General features: G+C 35.5%; 1 protein-coding gene across 2 annotated transcripts in view; it reads right to left on the bottom strand.

Moving 5' to 3' along the window:
• Nucleotides 1-27,413, bottom strand: part of LOC132697752 (putative inorganic phosphate cotransporter) — a 63,488-nt gene that overhangs the window by 8,623 nt on the left and 27,452 nt on the right. The window contains exons 1-4 of one of the 2 annotated variants that reach the window (XM_060663356.1): nucleotides 21,148-21,906; nucleotides 4,394-4,590; nucleotides 2,602-2,856; nucleotides 1,179-1,266 (exon numbers count right to left, since the gene is read on the bottom strand). In XM_060663356.1, coding sequence (XP_060519339.1) covers nucleotides 1,179-1,266; nucleotides 2,602-2,856; nucleotides 4,394-4,590; nucleotides 21,148-21,241 — 634 coding nt within the window. In that variant the 5' untranslated portion in view covers nucleotides 21,242-21,906. Of the gene's footprint in view, nucleotides 1-1,178; nucleotides 1,267-2,601; nucleotides 2,857-4,393; nucleotides 4,591-21,147; nucleotides 21,907-27,413 lie in introns of those variants that run through there. The other variant, XM_060663357.1, reaches the window with a different exon arrangement.

Raw genomic sequence — 27,413 nt, 5'->3', positions numbered from 1 at the left:
TATAGAGTTTAATCTAATGATAATTTAATAGACGAACTACCTCGGCAAAAAAATTGTTACAAATTGGATAGTCAAGTGGAAAGTGAGAGAAGATGCTGGTACTTCCGGAGTTTTTAAAGAGCAACACGCAGATCTAATTGGATTTATAACTTACGACGCTTATAAAATGAATAGTTTTAAACCTAAAAGAACTGCATAAAAAAGTACTGACAGACTTAAACATTAGTTGTGCCAATGAGTAGTTGCCTACTTTTTTCAAGAAAATGGATTTTCAGTTCCAAACAATTAATAAACGTCAAGTCCTAATGGAATTCTCAAAGAATTTCGCAATGGAGGCATTAGAATCATTCGGCCCTAATTAGAAAAATTGCAAGTATTTTTTCAAATGAAGAAGAAATTAATGAATATTTAGAAGAGCGCTACACGAAAAAAACAACTTCTGGAATTATTGAAAATAAAACATTTTAACAATTACCCCCGTATAAATGTATATTTAACCCGATTGAAATGATTTTGGTCTGAGTTGAAAGCGCATTTAAGAAGAACGAGTAATAAAAGAAGAAAATATTTATCGAGAACGATTAGTGGCGGAGTTGATCATTGAACTAGGTGACGACAATAGCGATAGTGACGACTGATACTTTATTATTATTATATTTAATATTTTGTATATTAATAATGCTACCATGTAGAAATACAACGAAATAGAACGTAATGAATTGTTACTTTGTCCTAGGGCGGTCCTGGAATGGTTACGGGTAAGGGTCTGTTCGGTAGGGTGTACTATAAGGGCCTGCGGTTTTGGAGTAATAAACAGTAGGCAAAGTTAATGACAGGGTCGGTTGTAAAAGCACTATATTTCTGGTCCAACAATATTTACGATCCACAGCTTGAGTCGAGTTAATTCCGCTATTAAAATCGATCTTTAAGTATAAAAAGAAGTCTTTATGCATATTCATACTCATTACGAATGTAAAAAAATATATGGATAAAAATACATGGTTGTAAAAGCACTATATTTCTGGTTGAAGTATACGTCCGATGACGTATTTCGTGGCCAGAGGTACGAGGAAATCGGAAAGAAGCGACCTCCTCGATTACCTCTTCCATTTCGGATAGCTTTAAAGTACCAAGTTTGAGGGGGGGGAGAGGAGCGAGAGAGTGAATCAAAGTAGTACCTGCGTATACGAATGCGCCCATACGACTCCTCTCGTTAGGGGGGATCCACTTTGCCAGCAGAGCGTGCGTGCATGGGACAATCGGACCCTGGCCGAGGAATAATGGTCAAAAACCTATCCGGGCCGTCCGGAGCGAGAAACTATCGCCCGCCATCTTGGAAACGAGACGCGAGAGATATCGTTTAAATTAAAGCCTTTCGGAAACGTCATGGGCTGCTTGATTTTTTTGGTTTCATCGAAAACAGTACACCGTTTTGACAGGTTTCGTTAGGAACCACATAATCCCAATCGTCGATTATAGAAAAATTAATAAAATATATAAAATATACGGGATGTTTGGCACTTGGTTTACGGTACGTCGGACTGGATCGATCTGCGCTGCGACGTTGCCGCTTATTCGAAAAAGTACCATCCGATTGAACTGAACATTTTTTCCTACCGAAACATGGCGTCAATAAAATTTTCGTTACTACGATGCCGGAGCCAGTTAAGACCGAGTTAAAATTTTTGACGTACATTATTTCTTAAAATCGAAATTAGTTCTATATTATAAAAGGTTGCTCGAAACTAATGACTTGCCTGCCAGATAGGAAAATGGTGAAAAGTGCAGGGAACACCCTGTATGTTATCACATATCAGTATTCTTCAGTATTCTTCCAACTTTATTTAAAGCTTTGGGGAAAGTCATAAATGTACAAATTTGCTAAATCATATTGTCACTAACAGTCAATTTTGATTTCGTAAAAGTTTTAGCACTATTAGTCTACTTTTAGTATATCTTTATATTACTCTAAAGCCTTTGATCGGATTGACCATAAACTTATGTTTTGGCTCGATTTTTTGAAAACTACTTAGCCAACAGATATCAGAGGGTTACCCTCGACAATCTAAGTTGTGAATTTCTCCCTATTTTATCGACAGAACGCATCACCCGAAAAGGAATTTAATTTGCTATCCTTAGAAGATAATATATTTTTGACTATTTTTGTATCACGTATACAAATCACTAGTTTTCACCAACCCTGTATAACGTACAACTAATCACGATATCAAGAGATAATGTACGGTACCTACGGTATATATATATTGTTTATGAGACTGATAGATTTTTCGAAAAATGAGAAAAAAAAGTATAAAGTATATCGTCGTACCTGTCAGCTATGTTAGTGAAATGGGGTAAAAAAATACCCAACACCCGATAAAAATGGATATAAGCAATAACTGAAAAATAAAACTTTTCTTTTTTACTTTTTTAACAATTTACCAGTGACGTCCGTGCCAGGAATGTTCGTTTCGTTTCGGAACCTTCGAAAACTGTCTACGATTCGTCAGATTCGAATGTCCATTTGATTCAAGCGCAACACCCGTTTACCCGATTTTTGTTTCTCGCTCCGCTCGAGCTCATCGGTCCAAAGATACTCACCTCACCCAATCCTTGAATGAACCTGACCACAATTAGCCACCAAATACCCATCTTGGCGGCGAAAGGCACCAGCAGACCGAACACCGAGTTGATCAGCATCCCGTAGCCGAGAAAGTAGATATTGCCGTAGCGTTTTGCCAATATCCCGAATGGGATCTGAGTTATGACGTAACCGTAGAAAAAGGAGGACAACACGTAGCCTTGGATGTCGGTTTCCCATACGAACTCTCCGTCCGTTTCCTTAGCGGACGCGGTCTGGAACAATCGTTTATTTTTTGTTTTTCGCTTAGCTTGCTTATAATAATAATACGCGAGACGCCCGCCCCAAAAATTAACCAAAATTTTGTATTTTCGTTGTTATAATTATAAATTCTGGTTATTTGGGGTAGGGGATAGAAAAAAAAGTTTATTCAAAAGTTTTATGGTTTACATAAAATTTTAATATTATTTATTTTTTATATACACAGCGTGTCCGATAAATGCTGGATTGACATTAGTTTTAAAATTTTAAACAGAACACCCTACATATTTTGATATTTTTAGGATCCGTTCAAAAAATAAAGGTAATTTTTATTGAAACTTCTTATTCGAATTTTGTTTAGTTCACACGGAAATTGAGATTTTCTTATGCAAAATTATATTAATTTTCCAAAGAAACTTCCACAGGCCGCTGCAATACTTTTTAGGAAATTTCTGCTGCGTCGGTTGTTGTTGGCTTCTTCAGAGCTTGACCGAAGCTGGCTCGTATTTTACTCTGTTATATATTGTTTGAGGGGGGCGTAACTAAATGAGGGGCACAAACACCATCTCGGATGACTGATTCCCATATTGATGAAAGGTAGAGGCCTGAGTCGCGGTTAAGATTGTTAGGGTGATTATACGAGGGCAGCGCCAAAATTTCCCGGCCTCCACAGCCTCTTTTAACTCAACTTCGTTGTTAAATCGCCGTCCACGTAAGTCCTTTTTCAAATATCCAAACAAATAATAGTCGCGAGGGGCCATATCTGGATTATAGGGAGGATGATCTATCTGTTTGAACCCACACTCTAAAATTGCAGCTTGTAGGCTAAATTACTTCGCATTACACTTGATAGTAGACTTGACTGGAAAGATCATATTTTATCACTGAAGCGAAAACTATCTTCCTTAGAAAAATTAGGGAGAGCCTAGACCAAAATGCCCTAATGAAATATGGCACAATATTATGGGGAAACTCTGTCAATGCTGTTCAAATATTCAGGATAGAGAAAAGGGCTACAAGAATTCATGCTGGGGCTAAGCAAAATAAACACTGAACTCCATATTTTAAAAAATATAAGATAATGACACTACCCTGTATCTATATTCTCCATAATAGTTAAGGCAACAAACGTGCGCTTGTTGCAAATACAAAAGTCTCTGTCCTCACAAATTATCGTAGCTAGCTGCTTTATGTTTATTTTCATAGTCAAGATCTCAAGAAATCATCTGCAGAAAGAGTAAGAAAAGAAAAATAGTTTGTGGTTGTTGCCTCGAATGGGTTCAGAAATGAGGATATTGGGGTGCGCCCAGTGTATAAAACGTTCTCAATATACGAATGATGATTATGATGATGATACACGAAAAAAATATAATCTTTTACACGCTAATGTAGAGTTTTGATTTTTTAAATTGGTTTAAAAGTTTTGCATTTTTTTTTATTAGTCGTTAGCTACAACTTTTCGTTACCTTTGTACTACATACGACAATCGGATAATCGGAGTCGTACTGTACTTTAATTTCTACTTTAACTAACGATTAAGCTTATACCTACCGCAGTTGATGAGGCATTATCCATTACAGCGATGCCGCACTCGGTGTCCACCGATTCGGAAGAATTGTGCTCGGTACCGATCGCGGTATGGTTTACCATTGCCACAATGGCTACCGACATGTTGGTTCTCATGATGTACGCGTTCGCCATGCCCAAGAATAACATGAAGGTGACGAAGTGTCTGGTGCCAAACAACCCTGAAACCGGAGAAAACGCAAATTTGAAAATACATTAAAAAAATAAAACAACTACAAAAACCCTCAACCGTTGACTGAAGTAAACATTGCTAGAGTTCGGTGGTTTGCTTTTTTAATATTCATTAAAGGACAAAAAACTAGGTTTTGATATATTTTTTTTGTTTTTTTAGGTGGGTATAATCTTATTTAGTTACACTAAGAAAAAACAATGACATTAAATGTATATATTACATTTTTATTCTAAATTGCTGATTCTAATTCTAATTATAATATAAAAACAGGAATAAAAATGAAAAAAAAAATAAGATACCGAACGTAACCAAACAGTAGCCAGCGTCAAGAATTGGGTAATCAGGTAATATCTTCCATTTGCTGTTTGTGTATTCATCTACAGAGAAAAAACAATGATCCAAATTCGAAGCAAATTTGAGGAGGAAGTGGGGCATTTGATGATTACTTCAATGAACTAAAAACATATTTTTTGAGTTATGAATTTCTAATACCGTGTGATGGCAGTGGCATCACCTCAAGATTCTGAAATGGTCTCTATATCCTGCGTTGGATATAATTCTGATCGCTCTTTTTTGCATACGAAACACCACAACTTCGCAGATCTTCCTTCTGAAATGTTTACATTTGTTGAAAATACTAACGAGCGAGTTTTATCCTCATTCAATTTTGGGCGATTCGCTGTAAACCTCATATTGGCATGTTCTTTTGCCAATTGCGTTTCCCCTTTAAGAGTCTCTACATTCGTGTTTGATGTTTTTAATGCAGAGTCATTTGCAAAATTAATCGCAGTCACATAATGGAACCCTGCGGAACTCCGTGCATTACATTTCGTAAACTTGACATTTTATTACCGTTTGCTTTCTGTTAGGGGGATATCTCTAGAGCAACCATAAAATTCCATCTTTGGATACAGAGTCGTGTGTATCGAACGATTTTTCATCAAGGCAGATTATGCATCTGTTGACTAATCTATATCTTGTTATTTCAAATGCCTTTTGTCGATTTTGCGGCACTTAAATCCCATTTTACACACAACGGTGGCACGCCTTATATTTATATTGGTTTCGTCTTCTTCTATCTTCTATTTCAGTTTATCCAAGGCAGGAACAACTTCGTTTTGATAAAGACAATATATTTTCCTTCTTATCAGGTCCTGATCGCTAGAGTTCGGATTTTTATGCACAGAAAATGCTTAAAATACGCGCATAAATATGTCTGATTATTTTCCATTTATTTTTTTCATATATTGATTACTGAAAATCAAGGAAAGAATAGTCAAACAACGAAAAAAAAATACCACATTACATTTATAGTTTTTAGACATAACTAAGAAGTATTTTATCAGTTGGTAGTATATTTGAAACAAGCCATTAAGCTTTCATTTACAATCTGCACACTGTTAGTTTTTTCCAACTGCTTTGTACTTATTAAAAAGATTTTGGTAAAAAATTTTTATTCAAAACAACTAATAAATTCTCGTCTATAGTAATGTAATGTAAAGATGCTGATTTTTAATATGATTTCTTATGTCTTGAATTACATTTTTGTAAATGGAACTTACATAATTTCTAATGTACTTTCAAGAGCTACATTTTTGTTGCAAAATGCTTCTAAAAACTGTTTAAATTTAGTGTCACCCAAGTGTACATTAAAATTTTCTTTATCAGTTGTTCTCGAAGAACGCAATTTTATTCTTCTTTATTCTCTCCCATCCACTTTTATGTTTTAAGTGACGACGTGCTGGTCTATTTGTGTTTTTCATCACATGTAACCTTAACATAATGTATACTATTAACAATATAAATATATAAATATAATATTTGAAAATTTATAATAAAATAATTTCTTATCGCATTGTTTAAAATATATTCAATTACGTATTTCAAACTTCAAAACTTACCACGTTTCCGCAAACCTTGCTGAATACTTCTTCTTTTTCCAAAGACAGCTCTGGATGATTTTTAATTCACACGGACACCAAATGATAATTCACTTTCATCATCGGACGCTCGGACAGCAAATAAAATGTTCAAAATGCTAATGAATGGATCAAAAATACGCGATTTTATGCTCGAAACTATGTACAAAAGCTGCATTCTATGCGAAATATGTATTTTTTACATCGTTAATCTAATTATTTCATTCTGAAACGGGTATATCCAAAATATTGGGTAGATATTCCTAATAATAAAAAAGATGTTATTTACGCAAAATCCTAACTGTACTTTGAAAATTAATTGTCTTCAATTCCCCACCATTATTAATATCTATTTATGTTTAAGGCTCCTTAATTAGGGCATTTTAAATTAAATTTAAGATTTTTTAGGGATTTTAATCTTGCCATATATGGAACGTTTAATTCGCTAGTTCATTGTATTTGTAATTTTAACATTACAGTTATTCAAACATGGAAGTTACGGGTACTGCTTTAACAACCGAAGTGCGACTTGACACATAAATCGACCTTAACAGATATTTCGCAGTGCTGTTTAGTAATCGGGAAATTGCAGTTTTACATCTTCGAACTAACAAAATTAAATGCGTTCCCTACGAAACCACTGTCAGGATAACTTTTATTTAATATGGCTTCATTTTTTCCCTCCATAACTATTTTTGAAACGCTTAGATAAATTACGCGTTTGAAAATGCACAAGAAATCAGCTCGCATCAAATCAGCTCTTTTCTACAATTTGACAAATCAAAATGCAATGCATATTTAATTTTGTCTAAATCGTTAGCCCTTGTCCTTAATTTAACAAAAAACTCTCTCTGAGTGTATATGTACATATTACCCTCGTTGCCAAGAAAAAATGTTTAAGCAAAAGCGTCAGTTTATTGAAACTGACCGCTAATGGAAGCTGTACGTCCTTCGACACAAATAATATACAAAACGTCCGGAACGTTGATTATCGACATCGAGGTTAACGCTAGGGGTCACTACCATATATGCTGACAATGTAAAAAAGAAAATCACAGCGTCACGCAATTGTCGATAACAAACGAATGGACAATTTATTTTAAGGCATTTAATTTTTTAGAGTTTCGACTGTATTTAAAATGATAAGGAACATAAAAATTATTAAACATTGGCATTTTTTGAACATAATTATCTTAATTAATAAAAGCTAAAAACTATTCAAAATATCGACCACTTTCTGTAACGCACCATCTACACGCAGTTTTAATCCTCCCCCGAAGCTTTCAGAATAACAAGAGGTTGCCTTCGCAATCTTTGAAAAGTTGCCGCGGAGCTCGCCGATTTTAATTTTTCAATATGTTAGGCCCATTAGTATAATACGACCAAAAATATAGTGCATTTATTGCTTTGACGTTTTAAGTATTTTAGAGTACCTTAACCGTAAACGGAACGGCGATAAAATCCATCCCAACACCATTAAGTAGTGTCCGACTAGAACAAGACATGCAAATAAAAAAAAAACACCCATTTGTCTTCGGATGCGAGACAAATTGTTTTCAATTGTTTCAATTTTATAAGAAATTCAGAAAGGGAAGTAGAAGCAGCAATAAAAACAAGTGACATGACCAATCAACTACAAGAAAAATTATTGCAAATGGTGATAGTCGAGAGGAAAGTACGACGTACGACGATTACGACGCTTATAAAGTAATATCATTTTAACCCCAAAAGAACTGCATAAAAAAGTGCTGACAGCCTTAAACATTACATTTGCCAAAGAGTTGCTGCGTACTTTTTTGAAGAAATAGGATAAACGTGACAACAGTAGCGATAGTGACGATTCTTTAAGTGACCGATACTTAATTACTATTATTATGTTTAATACTTTGTACAATAATAATGATACTACGTAGAAATGTAATAAAATAGAACGTAATAAATTGTTACTTTGTACTATTTTTTTTATGTACGTGTTTCAAGAATTGCTCGGCGAAAAAGTTTAAAAAGATACTTACATCCCGTATATTAGTGTAGGTAGATAAATTCCTAGGACGGTCCTGGAATGGTTACGGGTAAGGGTCTGCTCGGCAGAGTGTTTTATAAGGCGTTGCGGTTTTGGAGTAAAAGGCAAAGTTAATCAAGGGGTCGGTTGTAAAAGCAATATATTTCTGGTCGAAGTATACCTATCCAATTAAAGTAGTTCAAACTTTTCACCGGTCAATTGTAGTCTCATTCTTTGTAGCGTATTTGACAAAGGTATAATTTAAAATACTTTTACTTGGGCAATATTACTGGGTTCTTGGTTTGTTTAATTATAATTATGCTCAGTTTTACTTTTAAATTAATGTTTTCATTTTTACGCAGAATCGTTTGAAAACCCTAATTTCAATTAAATCAATTAATAAAGCAGTATCTTATTTGCCAAATAAGGATAACGTCGACGACCTTATTTACATTTCCTCGTTTTTAATTACACCCGTGTGTCAACAGCAAATATATATAGCCTTCGCTATTTGCATACTCGGTGATTTTTTTCTAGGTTAGATCACAATGACACTAAGGTAGACAACCTGTCCGATAAATTTTCCGTATGCCCCAACCTGGAAAAAAACCATAGACTTTTTGATTATTTTTTTATTGCGATAAAGTCCATTATTATTAAAAATTGCTATCTTCCTTCCTCACTTATTAAAAAACACTCCGTATACAGGGCGCATTCTGCATTAGTGACATTAATCACCTTTTTTGAATTAAAACTCTCATTACTGAACAATTAAATAATTAAGTGATACACTTTTGACCCATGAAAAATGAAAAAAAAAAATGGAACAGACGAAAAAGTTTCTAAATAAAGCATAAAATAAAAAAAAATATACATATCTGCGCCATTCATGTTAAAAAAAATAAAAAATATGTAAGAGTGATACTTTTTTAAAAGATAGAAAAATATTATAAAAACGTAAAATATCACTTCACCAGATAAAATCTTAGCCAGCAGCGAAATTATCTTTTTCAGTTTTATCGAAAATTATTACGAAACGTAAACGTGCAAACTGGCTGAAACTGTGAATCTATATTAAGGACATGTGTGCCAACATAACAAAAAAATGGAATGTATGTAGCCTCGCCAATTACAAGTCACCCCACTTTTTGAACCCACCTCGTATACAGCTTTGGTATATTTTGTATTTGAGAGCTAAATTTACCACATTAGGTATGTTGTAACTTCATTTTTTTGACAAACGGAGCAATAATTATCGACGTTACCGTGCGATACGAAAATACACGCGGTCGTGCCTCAGATACAAAAATTAGAAATTTCCGACCTCACTTGGAAATGTTCCAGACTGGCTCCGCATAATGTACCAAAATTTCGGTTAGATAACGTGCTGTAAATATCATCTCGGACAACTCGAAATTTTTGCCACTGACGTTAAAAAAAAAATCTATCGACAAGCAAAACTGCGTCTTTTATCTGGCAATCTGAGCGCATTTCACATTCACTAGATTATTTTAATCGACAATTCGGCGCCGATTGTTTTTATTGATAGTGAGCGCCATAAAATATTCAAAATTCGAAAGGGAGACAGATAGAGTGAGAGTCACGTGATTACGTATACCACAGAAAAGAAAATGGTTAGGTTATGCGAATACTTATCTTAATTACCGTTATAGTCTTACTGAAGTGACTTACTTACACGTTATTTGACGATCGAACAAAACTTTTTTTTGTATTTTGTAAAAAAATTAACGCATACTGGTTGGTATGCGTATTGGTGGGGAAGTAAAAGAATACACACCAATTTTCGTACTATAAGCAATTAACTCTTATGTTTTATTTCTTTAAAAAGGAAAAACATTCTATGGCAACTAAATCACCAAATTTCTTCAGCAGTTATTTACAGAAATCAATATGTTATTATTTAATTATAAACAAAAATGAAATCATGCGATACTAAATAAGTGTTGAATGAAAGTGTCTCAAAGTTTAACGAAACTAGTACGTTTAAATTGCGATTTAGTAATTAATATCAAATATACAATTTTCACCTATTGTAAAGGGGTGTTGCCTATATTAGGTGCTAAATGAGAAATGTGTTAAGTGTCCTAAATTTGCAGATATCAACTTCAAATTTAGCAGAGAAGTAAAAGTCCGTATCCACATTTAAACGGTAGAAATTGGGTGCAATCCAGTTTTACCAAGTATTTTTTTTAATTATTGATTTTTTTTTTTGGTAATTTTAGCTTTTAGAAAAATATGTTTTCCTCCATAATCGTTCTCCCGATCGGCAAAATTCTTTAACCAGCAGACGCGGAAGATCCAGTGCAGTAACATTTATTTCAGACAAAAAAGATCAAAAATCGTAAAAAACAGTGTCAAACTGGGATATTTGAAAAAATCCACATTGAAATCGTTATTCCGGGACTGTCAAGACGCGATGACGTCATTGATTAATATATTAATATGGCGCACTGCATGGCTTCAGAAAAACCATTTTCTCGAAAACCATTTACTATTTTCAAAAAATTCTTGAACCAGGAACCGTGGAAGATCCAGGGCTATAACCTCTACTTCGAACATTGTTTGAATCATATACAGGGTGTGTCGTTTATGGGCAAAAAATCTAAAATATCCTAAACATTACCGTTTTTGTAGGTAAATTATTGGCGATAAATGAAAAACAGTTAAAGAGAGGGATAATTTTACTTGAACAGTATAGTAAACTGTGTTGAGATGGAGTTCCAGGTTTCTTCAATTATATAGGGCGCGAGTAACTTTGAAGTTCGACGAGATGTGAAGGACATTTTATACGCAGAAAAACAATTGCATCCCTCTGGGACAAGAAACCGAGAAGCGCCTTCTTTTAAAAATAAAAAGCTGATTCGCGCTACGCGCTACGAACTTGCCCCGCCCACCGACGATTTTTCGAAAGCAATCTTGTTTAATCTATATCTTTTAGTTTCTTGAAGGTAAGTAAATCGCCAGGAGCGTAATCTGTGTGATCCTATTACCACTTGCCTTTTGTCTATTCTGCAAACAAACTCTATGGCAGGGCTTATATTTATATTCAGAGATCTTCTGCCTTTTTTAGTTTATACAACTTCGCTTTGATAAAGACTCGATAAATATATCAGAAAGAAAGAAATATGCCTGGCAGCTTCGCTCGCTAAAGTTTATTGGGGAAGATTAGTCGAAAGCCATGATGAAGATCGAGGCACCGATAAAATTATACATTTCAAGTTTCAAAACAATACGTGAAAAACCCCAATTATTTTAAATAATTATTTAAATAAGGTCCAAAATAGTTAAATATTAATCACATATAAAAGAAATTCGTAAACGGTATATATATGCAAATAAGGCATTTAAAAAACCCTTTAGAGAGTAAAAACAATTTTCTGTGACAAAACCTTCGTGTTATTTTTTTTTCTCGAAGCATATCATTCCGTAATATATTTTGGGACCCCCCAAGTTTTTCTTCCTTGTGGTATAGTTGTTTTTCAGAGATTCTATGCTATTTTTTCTAGAGCAGTCTACAAAAGGAAACGGAAAAGTAAATGTCGAAAAAGGTAACGAAACAGCTTGGGTTTTGTTTTGCAAAAAAAAAAAACTGTTTGGCACGCCAGTTAAGTCCGATACGTTTCGGTTAGTAAAATGACGTTCGTTAATATATATCACAGCGACAGGAATCGGCATTTATCACAAGACAAACACACTCGTTACTCATTTGCACAAGATTCGTATCGGTTGTGGCGACGATAAAGTAAGCAAGCCCGTATCAGGTAATTCCTGCGCAATTAAAACATTTATTTGATCGTTGACGATCCGGAAATCCGTCATTTTTCTCGTAAGGGAGCCTGTACGTAAATCTAAGATTTAAAGAAATAATGATTTCCAAAATTGAGGTAAATATTTTCCCACAGTGAAGATGTTTTTTTGGAATTACCCAAATATTTCTCCGCATTTCCTTATACTTTCAGATATTTCCTAAATATTCAATACTTTTTATCCCCTTTTTTCCGCGGTAATAACTAAATTACCTGTGAGAAATTGATTCAAACAGAAATTAAATATACCAATTGAATAAAGGTTTCGAAGTTGCTCAATCTTCATCAAAAATGACTTTTTTACCTTCCTCTTTTGTTTGTGCAATCCCATTTTTTCTGGCATTTTATTATACGGTTATTATTTGTTTTGGAAGAAAATGTTAAATATAATAATAATAATAACATAATTTCAAAGGGGGCAGGGTGTACAATGAAATGGAACATTTTTTTGTTGTTGTTTTTGGAGGCTATATTTTATAGTCCCTATTATATATTATTATAATCCATTTTTTTAAAAGCACTTCACCTACAGACTAAACAATTCGACACAGAAAACTTTACAAAATTATACCTATTTTACAGTTTTTATTTTATTTATCTTCCAATACCTCAAAAACGTGTAAATTAATACGACTGACTTAATTGGACTATATATAAACTGAGCAATTCTTTCACGGCGGATTTAAGAGCCTACCATTACTATCTCTGATCTCTTGGTGACCAACCAACACTTAATGTACAAGGTGTTTTCCAATTGAATGTCAATAATGAAGGGGGCGTTTTTTTTTTGGGCACCCTGTATTATTGACACTCAATTAAGAACATCCTGTATACAAGCATCTTATAGTAAGGATATTTTGTGAATATAGCGATTATATGCGGCATAGTCTGGCTTTTATGGAGATTACTTTAAGCGTATACTGTTAAGCTATATTGCTAGCATTGATAGGTTTGACCTTGTCGATTTCGCCAATTAGATCGATCACTGGGACGGAGAGCAGGCATCACTTCCTATTGTGCGATTCGTTGCGGGTATTTTTAAACAGCAGTATTTAAGCTTAATTTGCACACCCGTGAAAAAGTATAGACTCATACTTTTGATACATAAATGGTACACACAAATAAGTGTCAATGTATTGGTTGTATTTTTTATCAAGCAATGGTGAAAACCTCAACCTATACATCTGTAATGTGAAGAATAATAAACTCCCTGCTTGTATTCACTTATTTTCTTAACATTTCGTCCAACCACTTTTATTTTTTGTAACTTCTATTAGTTCTTTAAGAAGTTTTTTTAGTTAAAATGTTGGCCCATGTTTTCGCATTTCCTGATCATATAATTTTCTCATTAATATTCCTCAGACGTTCTCTTACCGGATTTAGGTCTGCACTAATTGCTGGCCATTCTAATAACTGGATACCAAAGTCTTGAAACCACTGTTCTTGGGTTGTCCTGTTGAAAAATTACGCTCTTGTCTTCAGTCAGCGTAATGATAGAAGGAAACATTGCTTGATAACTAATTCTTCGAGACACAATTTTTCTGCCAATTCTCAGATCATGCCGATAATACTTGCGTCCATAGGGGCCATCAAGATTGAAACTTGCATCACAATTTGGATTATATATACGCACAATGTCCCCTATAGCTCTTTGCGTTTTTCAGCAGTTTCTAAAGTCAAGAAGTATATGTTTTTCGATTGCACTTAATGTCTTATCACGCGGCATATTAAAAGACAAAATAAAACTGGACAGATAACCCGAATACGTCTTGATCTTGGCTTCTAAAATGATGATACACAAAAGACATCTTGCATACCTCGATGTACACCTAATAAGAATTTACTAAATTTTGACAATCGAAATACAAAAAAAAAGTTTAATAGACTGATTGGTTTTTCCGCAGTAACAGAAAACGACGTAAAGAGATATATTCTATAAATTAAATCTCCTGCGATGGGTGTGGACAAATAGAACTTGGAAATTATACTTCTGGGTTTTGATAGAATACTATCGCGATTATAATCAAAAGCTGCATTATCGAATCCAAAATTTCCACGGTCCTTCTATTACCTAAATCAAAGGGTATCACAACAATGGACGAATTACGACCTATAAGAATCTTATACGTATTTTCAAGAGTTCTTTAAAAAAAATTAAGATAAAAAGGTCATTTAGATATTAACCAGTTACTTCCCTCCTCCCAGTCAGGATTTCGAAAAGCGGACAGCTGCAGTATTACATATAACATACTATTCCGTGCGGAGTGCTTCAAGGTTCAATATTAGGGCCTCTCCATTATACATGCAATTTGAGTAGTTGCTTACAGAACTGCGAAATACGTTCCTATGCTGATGATACCCAAAATATATTTTTCATTCCATTTCATTTGCATTCGAAAAGCCTATACGAGTGTAAAAACCATGTACCTCAGTCGTCACTTTTTAAAAACTAACCTTAAAATTAACTTAACGGATTCGCTGGTACTTTCCCATTTGAATTACGCAGATGCGGTTTGTGGTCCTTTGTGTGGACCAAGAAGATCATTTTTTACCATATCATAGTTTTAAATACCTGCCCTCTGTATCTGTACAAATGGTATAATGATGATAACACTGATGCCCATATCTTTTAGAAAAAACTGTAAATTGTAATATATATATATATATATATATATATATATATATATATATATATATATATATATATATATATATATATATATATATATATATATATATATATATATATATATATATATATATATATATATATATATATATATATTTATGTGCGAATCTTAACAATCACCTAGCAGGAGTTTTCTAAATCCGTTTACATGTATGCCGACGGCAAATCGAGAACGTTTCGAAAGCCTAGTCACCGGATCAAGGGATCAAACGAAAATAAACGATTTTGATAAAAAGCTTACGCGTCTCGGAGACGATAAGATTATCTTTATAGCGACCCCAGAAACGCTACGAGAGTGATATGTCTCGTTTATTATTTGTTTCAGAGAAAAACTCCTATAAAACTCTTTAAAAAAATAAGACGAATAACATAATAACATATACTAGATGCTTCCGCATTATCGTTGTACACTTTGAACAAAAATGTTCTTCATTCACTTTAGTAAACACCGAACCACTGTCGTAGGTTTATCGGCCAAGATGGTCTTCTTCTTCCTGTGCCTCGTCTTCTCTCTATCTTGCCCTGAATGTTCAAATGCTGGATGTTGACTCTTTGGCCGATCCACAGTTCTGCATGAATATTCTTTTTGGTCCTTTTGATGTTAAGTTTAAGATCGTAGCGGTTGCATGAAATTACTAGTCGGTCTAGGAGTGTTTGAAGTCCTTTAATGTTATCCGCCAGGAATCATCTGCATATCTTAAGTCGTTTATTATTACCCCATTTATTTTTATTCCGTCTTGGATATTTTCTAAAGCTCCTTAGAATATTGTCTCCGAGTATAAATTGATAAGCAATGACGACAGAATGCAACCCTCTTTTAATTGATATTTTCACATTTGCCTTTTGATGCCAGTAGAGGCTGGCAATAATTCTTAAGACCTTGTCATCAATTCTTGTTGTTTTTCTCGAAGTCAATAAAGCACACAAATACATCGCAGTTCATGTCTCGACATCTTTGAGTTAGAACTTGAATGTTGAACAGAGCCTTCTTTGTACATAGGCCCTTACGAAATTCAAACTGAGTATCTTCAATGTGTTCCTCGATTTTGGCGTAAATTTTTTGATATATTATTTTTAGAAACAATTTTAAGACATGACTCGTCAGACCTCAACCAATCAGATATCAAATTAAACAACTTAACTAATAATGCAATTGCTTTCTCTCCCAATATTTGTTGTTGCTCTCTATTTTTTTTTTTGCTAATTTAACGGCTCTCTTTAATTCGTCTTTGGTAATTGGTGATCCGGTTATGTTTTCTTGTACGCATGATCCGCGATTCGCTCATCTTCAAATAGCTCTTCAATATACTCTACCCATCTATTTAGTTTTTCCGCTTTTTCTACAGTTTCCATTCCATTCTTGTATTCACACTGTTATGCTCATATTCCGTAATTGCTTTAACTCTCTTATGTAGGCTAAAGTCGTCATGTCTTCTTTCATACTCTTCAATCTTTTTCGTTTCCTCGGACTTTCTGAGCGTACGAAACCAAAAGTGCCGAACGTCCGTTCTACTGACGCAGAGGAAGCAGTTGCATACATGAACTGTTTTATTATTGGCAATTTCTGGCTCATCCTTTTGTGATGCCCACCACTGTATTCGATTTCAACTTTATTACTAATGACAAAAGTCTAGTGTTTCCACATAATTAATGATATAATGATATTTTTGCTTTTGAGGGTTCTATAAAATGATATGGTGTGAGTGCCTGCTTATATCCATCCTGCAATTTTTTGCGTTTTTGATAAAGCTACAACATTCTCGCAGATACTTTGTAAATGTTTCCACTTTTCTTCAGCGTCTTCTCCAGCCAATCGTTAGTGATGTTTCTGTCGACATTACGGGATTCGCCACTTATATGTCCATAATTTATACCATGTCTCTGCTTTAACTTCCCCAACCATCCTTCCGAAGTCTTGAAATCGATAAGGCCAAGCTGTTCAGCAAACTCTTCTGCTTTTAGTTTTACGATAGGTCGACATTACGGGATTCGCCACTTATATGTCCATAATTTATACCATGTCTCTACTTTAACTTCCCTAACCATCCTTCCGAAGTCTTGAAATCGATAAGGCCAAGCTGTTCAGCAAACTCTTCTGCTTTTAGTTTTACGATAGGTCGACATTACGGGATTCGCCACTTATATGTCCATAATTTATACCATGTCTCTACTTTAACTTCCCTAACCATCCTTCCGAAGTCTTGAAATCGATAAGGCCAAGCTGTTCAGCAAACTCTTCTGCTTTTAGTTTTACGATAGGTCGACATTACGGGATTCGCCACTTATATGTCCATAATTTATACCATGTCTCTACTTTAACTTCCCCAACCATCCTTCCGAAGTCTTGAAATCGATAAGGCCAAGCTGTTCAGCAAACTCTTCTGCTTTTAGTTTTACGATAGGTCGACATTACGGGATTCGCCACTTATATGTCCATAATTTATACCATGTCTCTACTTTAACTTCCCTAACCATCCTTCCGAAGTCTTGAAATCGATAAGGCCAAGCTGTTCAGCAAACTCTTCTGCTTTTAGTTTTACGATAGGTCGACATTACGGGATTCGCCACTTATATGTCCATAATTTATACCATGTCTCTACTTTAACTTCCCCAACCATCCTTCCGAAGTCTTGAAATCGATAAGGCCAAGCTGTTCAGCAAACTCTTCTGCTTTTAGTTTTACGATAGGTCGACATTACGGGATTCGCCACTTATATGTCCATAATTTATACCATGTCTCTACTTTAACTTCCCCAACCATCCTTCCGAAGTCTTGAAATCGATAAGGCCAAGCTGTTCAGCAAACTCTTCTGCTTTTAGTTTTACGATAGGTCGACATTACGGGATTCGCCACTTATATGTCCATAATTTATACCATGTCTCTACTTTAACTTCCCCAACCATCCTTCCGAAGTCTTGAAATCGATAAGGCCAAGCTGTTCAGCAAACTCTTCTGCTTTTAGTTTTACGATAGGTCGACATTACGGGATTCGCCACTTATATGTCCATAATTTATACCATGTCTCTACTTTAACTTCCCCAACCATCCTTCCGAAGTCTTGAAATCGATAAGGCCAAGCTGTTCAGCAAACTCTTCTGCTTTTAGTTTTACGATAGGTCGACATTACGGGATTCGCCACTTATATGTCCATAATTTATACCATGTCTCTACTTTAACTTCCCCAACCATCCTTCCGAAGTCTTGAAATCGATAAGGCCAAGCTGTTCAGCAAACTCTTCTGCTTTTAGTTTTACGATAGGTCGACATTACGGGATTCGCCACTTATATGTCCATAATTTATACCATGTCTCTACTTTAACTTCCCCAACCATTCTTCCGAAGTCTTGAAATCGATAAGGCCAAGCTGTTCAGCAAACTCTTCTGCTTTTGGTTTTACGATAAGTCCAGAGAGTGGTACATTTTATAAGACGTTGCTGTGGGAACCACTACAACATTCCGAATCCGAATCTTCAAATTTTGACTTTCTTAGTTTTGTACTGGAACTTTATAATCTAGAGATAAAATTTTTCGCTTATTCGCCATGCTCGCCGTGTTCACTAAGACAAATTAGAACTGATTGAAACAACGATGTGCTTTTATACATACCGATAAAGGCATTAACATAATCGCTTATTACGAGAAAAAACTTAAGACAACCAGGGTCTAGGTAATTAGATTTTTAGCGTAAGGAATTCATAGAAGGTAAGAGACTACTAGTTACAAGTCGGCCTACATTCCTTTGTTACTTTGTTACCTGATGTGCCCTTTTTTCTTTAGGTATAGAGAGTGAGATATTTGTTATACAGAGTGGATTTGTATGGAGCTCTATTAGTTCAACGAATCTTGTTCGTAATACAGAGTTTTACGTTATACCAAAGTTTGGCTATAGGCGGTTTTCACTGTATATACTTCAGCGATCATGGGGCTTTGGCAAGACCTTAAACTTGAATGACGTTTCAAACCCAAAATATATTTTCGACGACCTTAGAAAGTGTTTAAACACGCATAAGACGAGTGCCAATTCGTGGCAAATGATGTATGAGTTGGATTAGGTAATTTTCGCGGAAACTTGTTTTTCGTTTCTTGTCGAATGCGTCTCCCTCGGACTTGATTCGAACGTATTTTCCACCGATTACGCAGCTAATTATTTTGAGGCGGCAAACATGCAGATAAGACCTCGGAGAGGTCAATATCCTTGATCTTTCGGTTTTGAAACTTCTGCGAAGACACGAGTTGAACCGGGAAGGAAACGTCCGCATCCCAAAATAAAAATGCCCGCTGACATTTTCTATAGACCAACATTATACGATGGTAACTGTGGAAACCTGTAGAAAATCTAATTTGCGATTTATTCATCAAGCAATGACCCACTTAAGGTGCTGAATCGTCGAAAAAGTGCACGTTATATCGATGGGACAGTTGATCAAATTTCGACGGTACCGGTTCTAAATCCAGTGGCGTAACCGAGAAAAAAAAACACCATCGATAACAGTATTCTAGACTTTTCATTGAAAATGTACAGGGTATCCCATTTCATTTTATTTTCATTATTCGTTAGTTCGTAGATCTCACTTGGCATCTTCAATGCTAGCGCTCCGCGTTCGAAGTGTTTCGGAGCTACCTTTTAAGTCCAGCACTCATATCATTGCCTTTAGCTTTTTCAAAATCTTCTTAGCGCTGTGTGCTTCATTGGCTAAGTTGAACTGAGGTGGCTTTTACTTGATGAAAATCCATTTATCAAAATAAATAAGAACTAAAAGTTCACTGATAAAGACACTGTGTTGCTGAGTCGAACTTGCGGCCGTTTCGCCAATCATCCAGTTGGCTTCTTCAGAACTTAAAAGTTTCAGTAAATCTACCAAATTGTATAAACTAGTGTGTCAACCAAGTGGGCTGAAAGTTTTATACGAAAATGAAGAGTTTCTTTTACGAATGGAAATTTTCAAGGTCTAGGGTCGATATCGGATTGGAAAGATTTTCCAGAATAAAGAGGTATTAATTATTGACCAGATTACCCGCTTATCTAATGTTTTCATACAATGTTGGTCGCTAGCTTTTTGCATAACAGGGCCCAATTACAATTCGCTTATTATTTCAATTAATAATAATAAATTACCCTAAGGACAAGAAAAAGAAAAGAATCAAATAAACAAAATTAAATGTGTTATGCCGAGTTTAGAATCAGTCATTAAATATATGTTTCAATAAAGAGAGGAGCCGCAGGACAAAGGAGAAATGAAGGGGTAAGGGTAAACAGCAGAGTGCTTTTCCGATACAGAAATTATTGAGTTCCAAGAAGACATTTTTTTAAACATTTATTTTCGATGTTGTGGTATTTTCAATATAATTTTTTTTTCTCAGATTCAAGTCATGAACATCTGTACAAAAAGTGTTAAAAAGATATTCAGGAGATTATACACTTGATTAATTTAAAATAGAATAATGTATCCGCGTGTCATTAATTTCTATGATCATTTTGGTTTTGATATTACGTACCTGGGAGTCATTTCCAAAAACCGACGATTTAGTTGGATTTAACTGCAGTAGATGATCGGATGCAATTTTATAAAAGTTCTTTAAATTAGTGCTAATGTTAATCTAAGACTGCGTCATTTCATGATCTTGGAAAGAAAAGTAAATATGGGGGTCGTCAGCATATAGCTGACAGTTACAATATTTTAAAGATAAACGTATAGATTGTATACAACAAGGGACCCAACATGCTACCTTGTGGTACACCTAACTCAAGGGAGAGTGGTTCGGAATACACATTGTCGCAGAACACCTGTTGAACTCTATCGGATAACTAAACCCAATATAGAGTAGAATTGAAATAAGCAGATCATGTCAAAAGCTTTGCTAAAGTCGTTTAAATTCTGTGCTTCGATTGACGGAAAGAGCTCGAAACTCCGACGGAACTCGAAGCGAAATCGCACCAAATCGCAAAGTCGCTTTTTAACGGCTCGAATCGCGCGCCTCGTGGGCTCTGACGTCACGCGGGCCGTCCGCCAATCGCGTTGCGTAATTCATCGCGTCCACCGGTACGCCGAGCACGCTGCGGCCACGTGCGCTCAAGGAAGGTAAATATTCGGTCGGAAAAACACTTACCCGGCTTTTTTCTCTTCGCCGTGGCGTCTTGCTCGAACACGGCAGTGTAATGCGTGTTGGGGTAACTGTTGCCGTTTCTCGCCGTGCCGTTCATTTCGATAATCGGAAACGGGAAATGTCTCGCGCGAAAACAATCGAGGTACGAAAAATAAATTATATGTACAACGGGAATAAATAACCTTAAAACTTCTGTCACGTCTTCAGCCGTTTCCTTTTCCGGAACTTTCGTATCGCGAGCAAGTTAAAAGCGAGTAGCGTTACAAAAATAGTCATGCTCGACCATCGAAGATTCGCGGATCGTTTTCTAACGGCACGGTTAAGATTCGCCTCGCCGCAACACACAACACACGTCGACGTGTCACCCGTAACCGCGCTTTGACGTTACGCGCCGCCCGCACTCGATATTTATAAGAAATTAAATTTCGTCTAACCCCCTACTAACGAAATCGCACCGCACTCCTAACGCACAGAGTAGCGATTAGATTAGTGCCGAACGGCGAACCCCCCACCACCGCTAACCACGAGACTTTGGAATGACGCCGGGGCCTACTAGACGCGCCGCCGACCGTCGTCCTGGGACGAAATTACTTAAGCGTTGCCCGGGTTGAGGGCTACCGAAAAACGACGCCTCGCGATTCCCCAAACGTCACGGGAGGACTACGCACTAGGCGCGCGACGCCGCGCGAAATTCGCGTTTTGCCCCGCCGCGACGCCGACCGCTGCCGCGCATAGCGGGTCCGGCGCCCGAACTCAATTTTCAGGCAGGTGTGGGGCGCAATAAAAATAAATCCCCGATTGCCTACTCGAAACTTGTGATTTGAACTAATCACGTAGGATTAACGCACTTTAACGTAGAATTTAAAAAAAATCGCATTTTCGACACGTTGCGCAACGTTTAAATTAATAAATACCCTTTGCTCCCTACAATTTTTATGTCCGACGTTCGTTTCTAATTGCGTGGGCAATAATAACGTCCTTGTGGAACATAGTAATCTTATCGCACGAGAAAAATATGCTGATCGATGGTTACGCGGGCGTCGCAAAAAATCGTGTTTTTAACAGCTCGCATCTCGTGACACGATCTGCACGATAAGGAACGCGCGTAGCAAATATCAAAATTGCGTAACCGAGAAACCATGGATGTCTGAAAACCTTGACGGATAATGTTTCGACGGCTAGATTTTGATCTCGGGGAACGCCGCACCGGCGGATCCGCCATTTACGGGAGTTAGTTTGTGCCGCCTCTAAGATGTTATGGTCGGCTAAAAATATCACTGACACACCGTCGACCAATCGCGGAACGCGAAATCAACAAGCCTTTGAAAATTCGCGCAATCATTCACATACTTTAAGCGGTTTAAATGAAAAAGCACACAGACGGAATCGAAACCGATACGGGGGACCGTCCGTAAGAAAATTGACTCAATTTTTTTTCTCACCTATAACATAAAATCCGAGCCGCGTGCGTAGCCTCGTAAAATTGACTTTATTCTCGATAAATTAAGCACGACAGATCACACAGTACGTACGCGACGCCCCTCGTAAATTGTTCAATGAGTCATCAGTTTAATATCTTCACGTTGGCATCGATTTAATTGAACGAAATCACGAGTCGTGATTGTCTAAATTCTACTTCTGAAAAGACAAACGATGAACAAACAATTACGAAGCGGTTGATTAGGTGGAAAACATAAAAAAAAAGCTTTTTAACCAGAACTGGTCACAATTAAAACTACTTTTTGGTTAATAAATTATGTAGTATTCCAATTCAAAAATTTTTTGTTTTACCCACAGCATATGTGTCATTGGTTAGTCAACCAAATTACGCATTTTAAAAACGTATTTTAATTGCAGCACAAGTTGTAATTCCAAAGACAACACGCATATATTGAAAACCCGCTTTTTTGTCGTTGTCTTAAATATTTTTTACGTAACTAAAATTTATACGTTACTATGATATCCGGCATACGTCATAATTAATATTCATTAATATACCTACTTAATACTCATGCTCATATTAGGTATTATATTTTACAATATTTACAATTATCTTAAACTAAGCTTGAGAAAACTAAATGCTTATAAAGAAATACGATTTATCATTTGGTTAGAGCAATACCTATCCACTAAAATAAAATCTTTGCGGTTTCTCGTAAAGCAACTATGCATACATTGTATCGACAGTATCAGACACACTATTTTTAAATCTAACTTTTTTCAAATTTGAGGTCTTGAATAAATTGGAAAATAAAAAATACGAAAATTATATGCCATGAATGATAAAAAGTTCCATTTTACAATACTCGGTACTATTAAAAAAATTGGCAATAACCCATTTCGTAAGTACAATAAGCTGACTAATGATTGCAGTCAGGTTTTATCTGGTTCTAAGTCGATTGATTTTGTTTTCAAGAAGTAAGCGACTTTTACTTTTACAAACTTTCTTACTCCGCTATATTATATATAAGTAATTAGAGAATACTTAAAATAAATCGGAAAAAAATGATTTCAGATTTTCAACGCATCCTCAAAATCCGACAATAGTCGTAACGGAACTTCGTGCTTATGAGCAAGACAGTCCTCGACACGACATATCATATAGCTACTAGACATATAAAGGCCCTGCCTATACTGACAGTACAGAACCTCATAAACCAACTATGTAAAAATAAATTGAGAAGGTCCGCTCAACGTGCGCATACGCAAGATTTGAAATTTCGTTTTTATACAATGGCAGCTCTAATGGCAAATCCTGACGTGAGACCCATAAGACCTTGCGACTTTCAACAAACAACATGGCCGCTGACACATTGTGGATGTTTGGATCCGGCATTTTTACGGCAGTATTTTGTCAATATATGTCGAAACAATGAGCCATTCAAACGTATTGCTTAACGATCAATTAGATTTAAATACTTCTTAATTATTAAACTTAAATTCTCACATTTGATAAAGACACGGTGTTGTGGAAACAAAATTTTCATCAAGTAAAAGCCACCTCAGTTCAAAATATGTCGAAATCCTATTAAATTTTCACTCAAAAAAGGAGTTGAGTTCTGGAAAAGCTGCGCAGAATTGAATCAATTTTTCTCTAAGATGCTATTAGGTAGTACAAAGTATTGAAAGCACAAATTATACAAATTTGTGAGTACGGTACGGAACAACAACGGCACAGGGCACAGCGAAAATAGTAATTACTTAGCTTGGCGTTGCCAATTATCTTTGCATTTCCAGAAACATTACGGCAATGTAGCAACTCATTCGGTTGGAGGGTGTCGAATGCGCAAAAGATCCTTACCTTCTCTATGAGAACATCATAGCCACCTGCGGCGCATCAATTTGTACATTAGTAGGGCCACTATATTATCTTATGCAATATACTAATAATTATAACAGTATGGCATTCGAAAATATGGCGCCTGGCGTATCCGCCAAAAATTTGATTATTTAATTAGCGTTTTACCCGGCGCATCCAGCAGATTTTTTGTATCGCTTCTTTCTACATCCAAGCGTAATTCCGGGCACAAATATAAAGGGCGTTTTATAAAACGCGGGCCGGGTATTTCTTTTTGTTTTTGGACGACGAATACAGACGCCAAATAAGCTCACTGGGACGATACAAATTTGAGAGATTTCAATCGCGTTGAGTGGGCACTTTTTCAATTCAATCTACGTAGTAGCGGACGCGTTACCCACAGGAAGATGCCCGAATTACGTCCAATTAGCGGCAATTTAGGTTTTAGACGAAGGGAAGTCATCTTGGCTTTCAACGGGAAACGAGGCTCGTTGCGTAATAAGTTGCTTTGCACGTCCCTTAACCTTAACCTTTTCTACAAATCAGCTCTCAATATAGACCTTTATTTACCAAGTTGCGTAACCAAACTCTGGGCGACATTTAAAGTTTGCCGAGATTGAAAGACAGCATTTGAGGGCAGACATAGGTAGAAATGTTACCCATAAATCCGTACAAATTGGTATGCGACGAACGTGGATAAACACTGCTAACGGCCTATTAAAAATTTTATTGTGTTCTGTTAATCCATAATGTCTACGGCAATAACAATATTAGTAAAATGACGCGATACCATCACCAGATTACTAAAGTTTACAACGTGAAACTGTCGATGTTGGATTTTTTTCCTGTAAATTGGAAATCGTTTAAGCTTTTCAGAAATATATATAAAGTACAAAAACAATATCCAAGTAAACAATTATTAATAAATTAATTAAATTAGAGACCATTTGGCGCAAATGCATTTATAATAATAATAATAATAATAATACTAATAATAATAAAAATAAATTGTGTTTATTGTTGCATATTGTTATGTACAAATATACAGTAGAGAATAGGCGAAGTCTAGTAAAAGCTACTCCACTTAACCTCTTAAATGTTTAAATTGAAAACTAAATATGAAGTTATTATTATATTGATAAATTAGATATAGTACCATAGACAAATGTAATAGTAATATAGAACAATAGAAAGTTGTAAAAAGTAAAAATAAAAACAATAACATCAAATTATTTGACAAGTTAGCAGTTTCAACCTGAAATATATTTTTTAAAAAATTAATTGAATGTGATTTTACAGATTCGGGTATATTATTAAAAATTACAACAGCGTTATCAGAAAATGATCTGCGGAACAAAGATAAACGATATCGTGGCAGTGAGAGTTTGCTAATAATTTGAAGGAACTTTTTATTATTTTATTATTATACTTTTTTGTTATTTTTAATTAATTTCGACCTTCTCTAAAGAAAAAATTCGACACTTTTTAATGGAGTTTTTGAAATATTTTTTATTTATTGAACAGGAATAACTTTTGTGAGACCGTTTCTTAACATAATGATTATAAAATCTAAAGGCGTGTTTCAAAAGATGGCCGGCAGGTATACGTGTCTACAATTTTAGTTCTTCGTAAATACTAAATTTAATGCTATTTAAAAATCTTCTGTGAAAGAAAAAACTTGTCTTCCTGGAAAATAAATTTCAGTTTTAAATTGAAAACAATTAAATGCCCCATAAACCGAAACAGTTTAAAGTTGCTACGCTAATGGAATTGTTTCGTCACAAAAAAAAGGTTTATTTGGAATTAGCAGTTCAGCCCACAAGCAAAAAGAAAATATTAATTTGTTAATAAAATGCGAATTGCTTATCAGACTAAGCCTTGTTTTACGCTGGTAAAGTCTTAGGTTTATTTTTCAACTGTTGGAATAAGACAACTTTTAGGATAGCAACAAAAATAATTGACACTAAAAAAAATCCTGTAAACCTGTGAAAGAGATCCCATAAAATACGCACCACCTATACCGACAAAACAGGAACCTTTGAGGCTGTTTAAAATTAATCAACATGGCGGCTGACATTCAAGTAAATGTTCGAAGATCCATTTGCCATGTTATGGAGTATTACGTCTGTTGAAAGTAACACAGCCACCAAGGCACAACAAAGAATGCAGTTTAAGTGAAATAAGTGATTTTAACTAACCAAATTTGATACCGTGGTACTGCGTCAGTGACTCGTTGGTCCTCAATGTACCTCAAAGTGCGAATTTATGTTATTTTATTAACATTGGGTCATTGAAAACATCTTAAAATGACGAAAAAAATTAAGTTTGCGGAAACCAAATGGCCTTTGTCAAGTAGCGATAAAGATTTAATTAAAAAAAAAAACAATGCCAATGAACAGTTTGTTTCGCCCGCCAATAATACGGTCCGATGGGTACCGGTACAAAAAAACAAACCAGCGATTCGCTTCCCGGTAATTATTTTTCATTGGCGTGCGGAATATTAATAATGGATCGAATTGAGCGTTTCCTTCGTTCATTTTGTGACTCGAGCGGAACGCGGCTTTTTTTTTCCCAACCCGAATCCCGTTCGAATGGAAAACGGGACGCAATTGTTTGGAATTTTTTCCTCCTCCAGGATTGATGTACAATTTGTCGTCATATTTTTGGTTAGAAAAAAGAAACTAAAACAAAAATTGGACATTTTAAAGCACTTTTTATCAAACTTCTGGATTCCTCCTGCGTCGGCTTTTGTTGACTCGAACTAGCTAACGTTTCGCCAATCGTCTTGTTGACTTCTTTAGAACCTGAATGAAACTGCCTCGCATTTTACTCTGTACCTAGTTTTATATTGTTTGAGGGGGGCGGAGCTAAATGAGGGACATAAACACCTGATGGTCCGAAATCCCTAGTAGATTTTTTTAGACATTTAAACTCCATACACCCTAACATAAGTTTTACATTGAAATATAAA

The sequence above is a fragment of the Cylas formicarius genome, unplaced genomic scaffold (genome assembly GCF_029955315.1).
Source record: "Cylas formicarius isolate icCylForm1 unplaced genomic scaffold, icCylForm1.1 PGA_scaffold_2__14_contigs__length_35257938, whole genome shotgun sequence".
In the NCBI taxonomy this organism is placed as follows: Eukaryota; Metazoa; Arthropoda; class Insecta; order Coleoptera; family Brentidae; genus Cylas; species Cylas formicarius.
The sequence above is the reverse complement of the archived record's forward strand: the minus strand, read 5'-3'. Positions and strand labels throughout refer to the sequence as shown.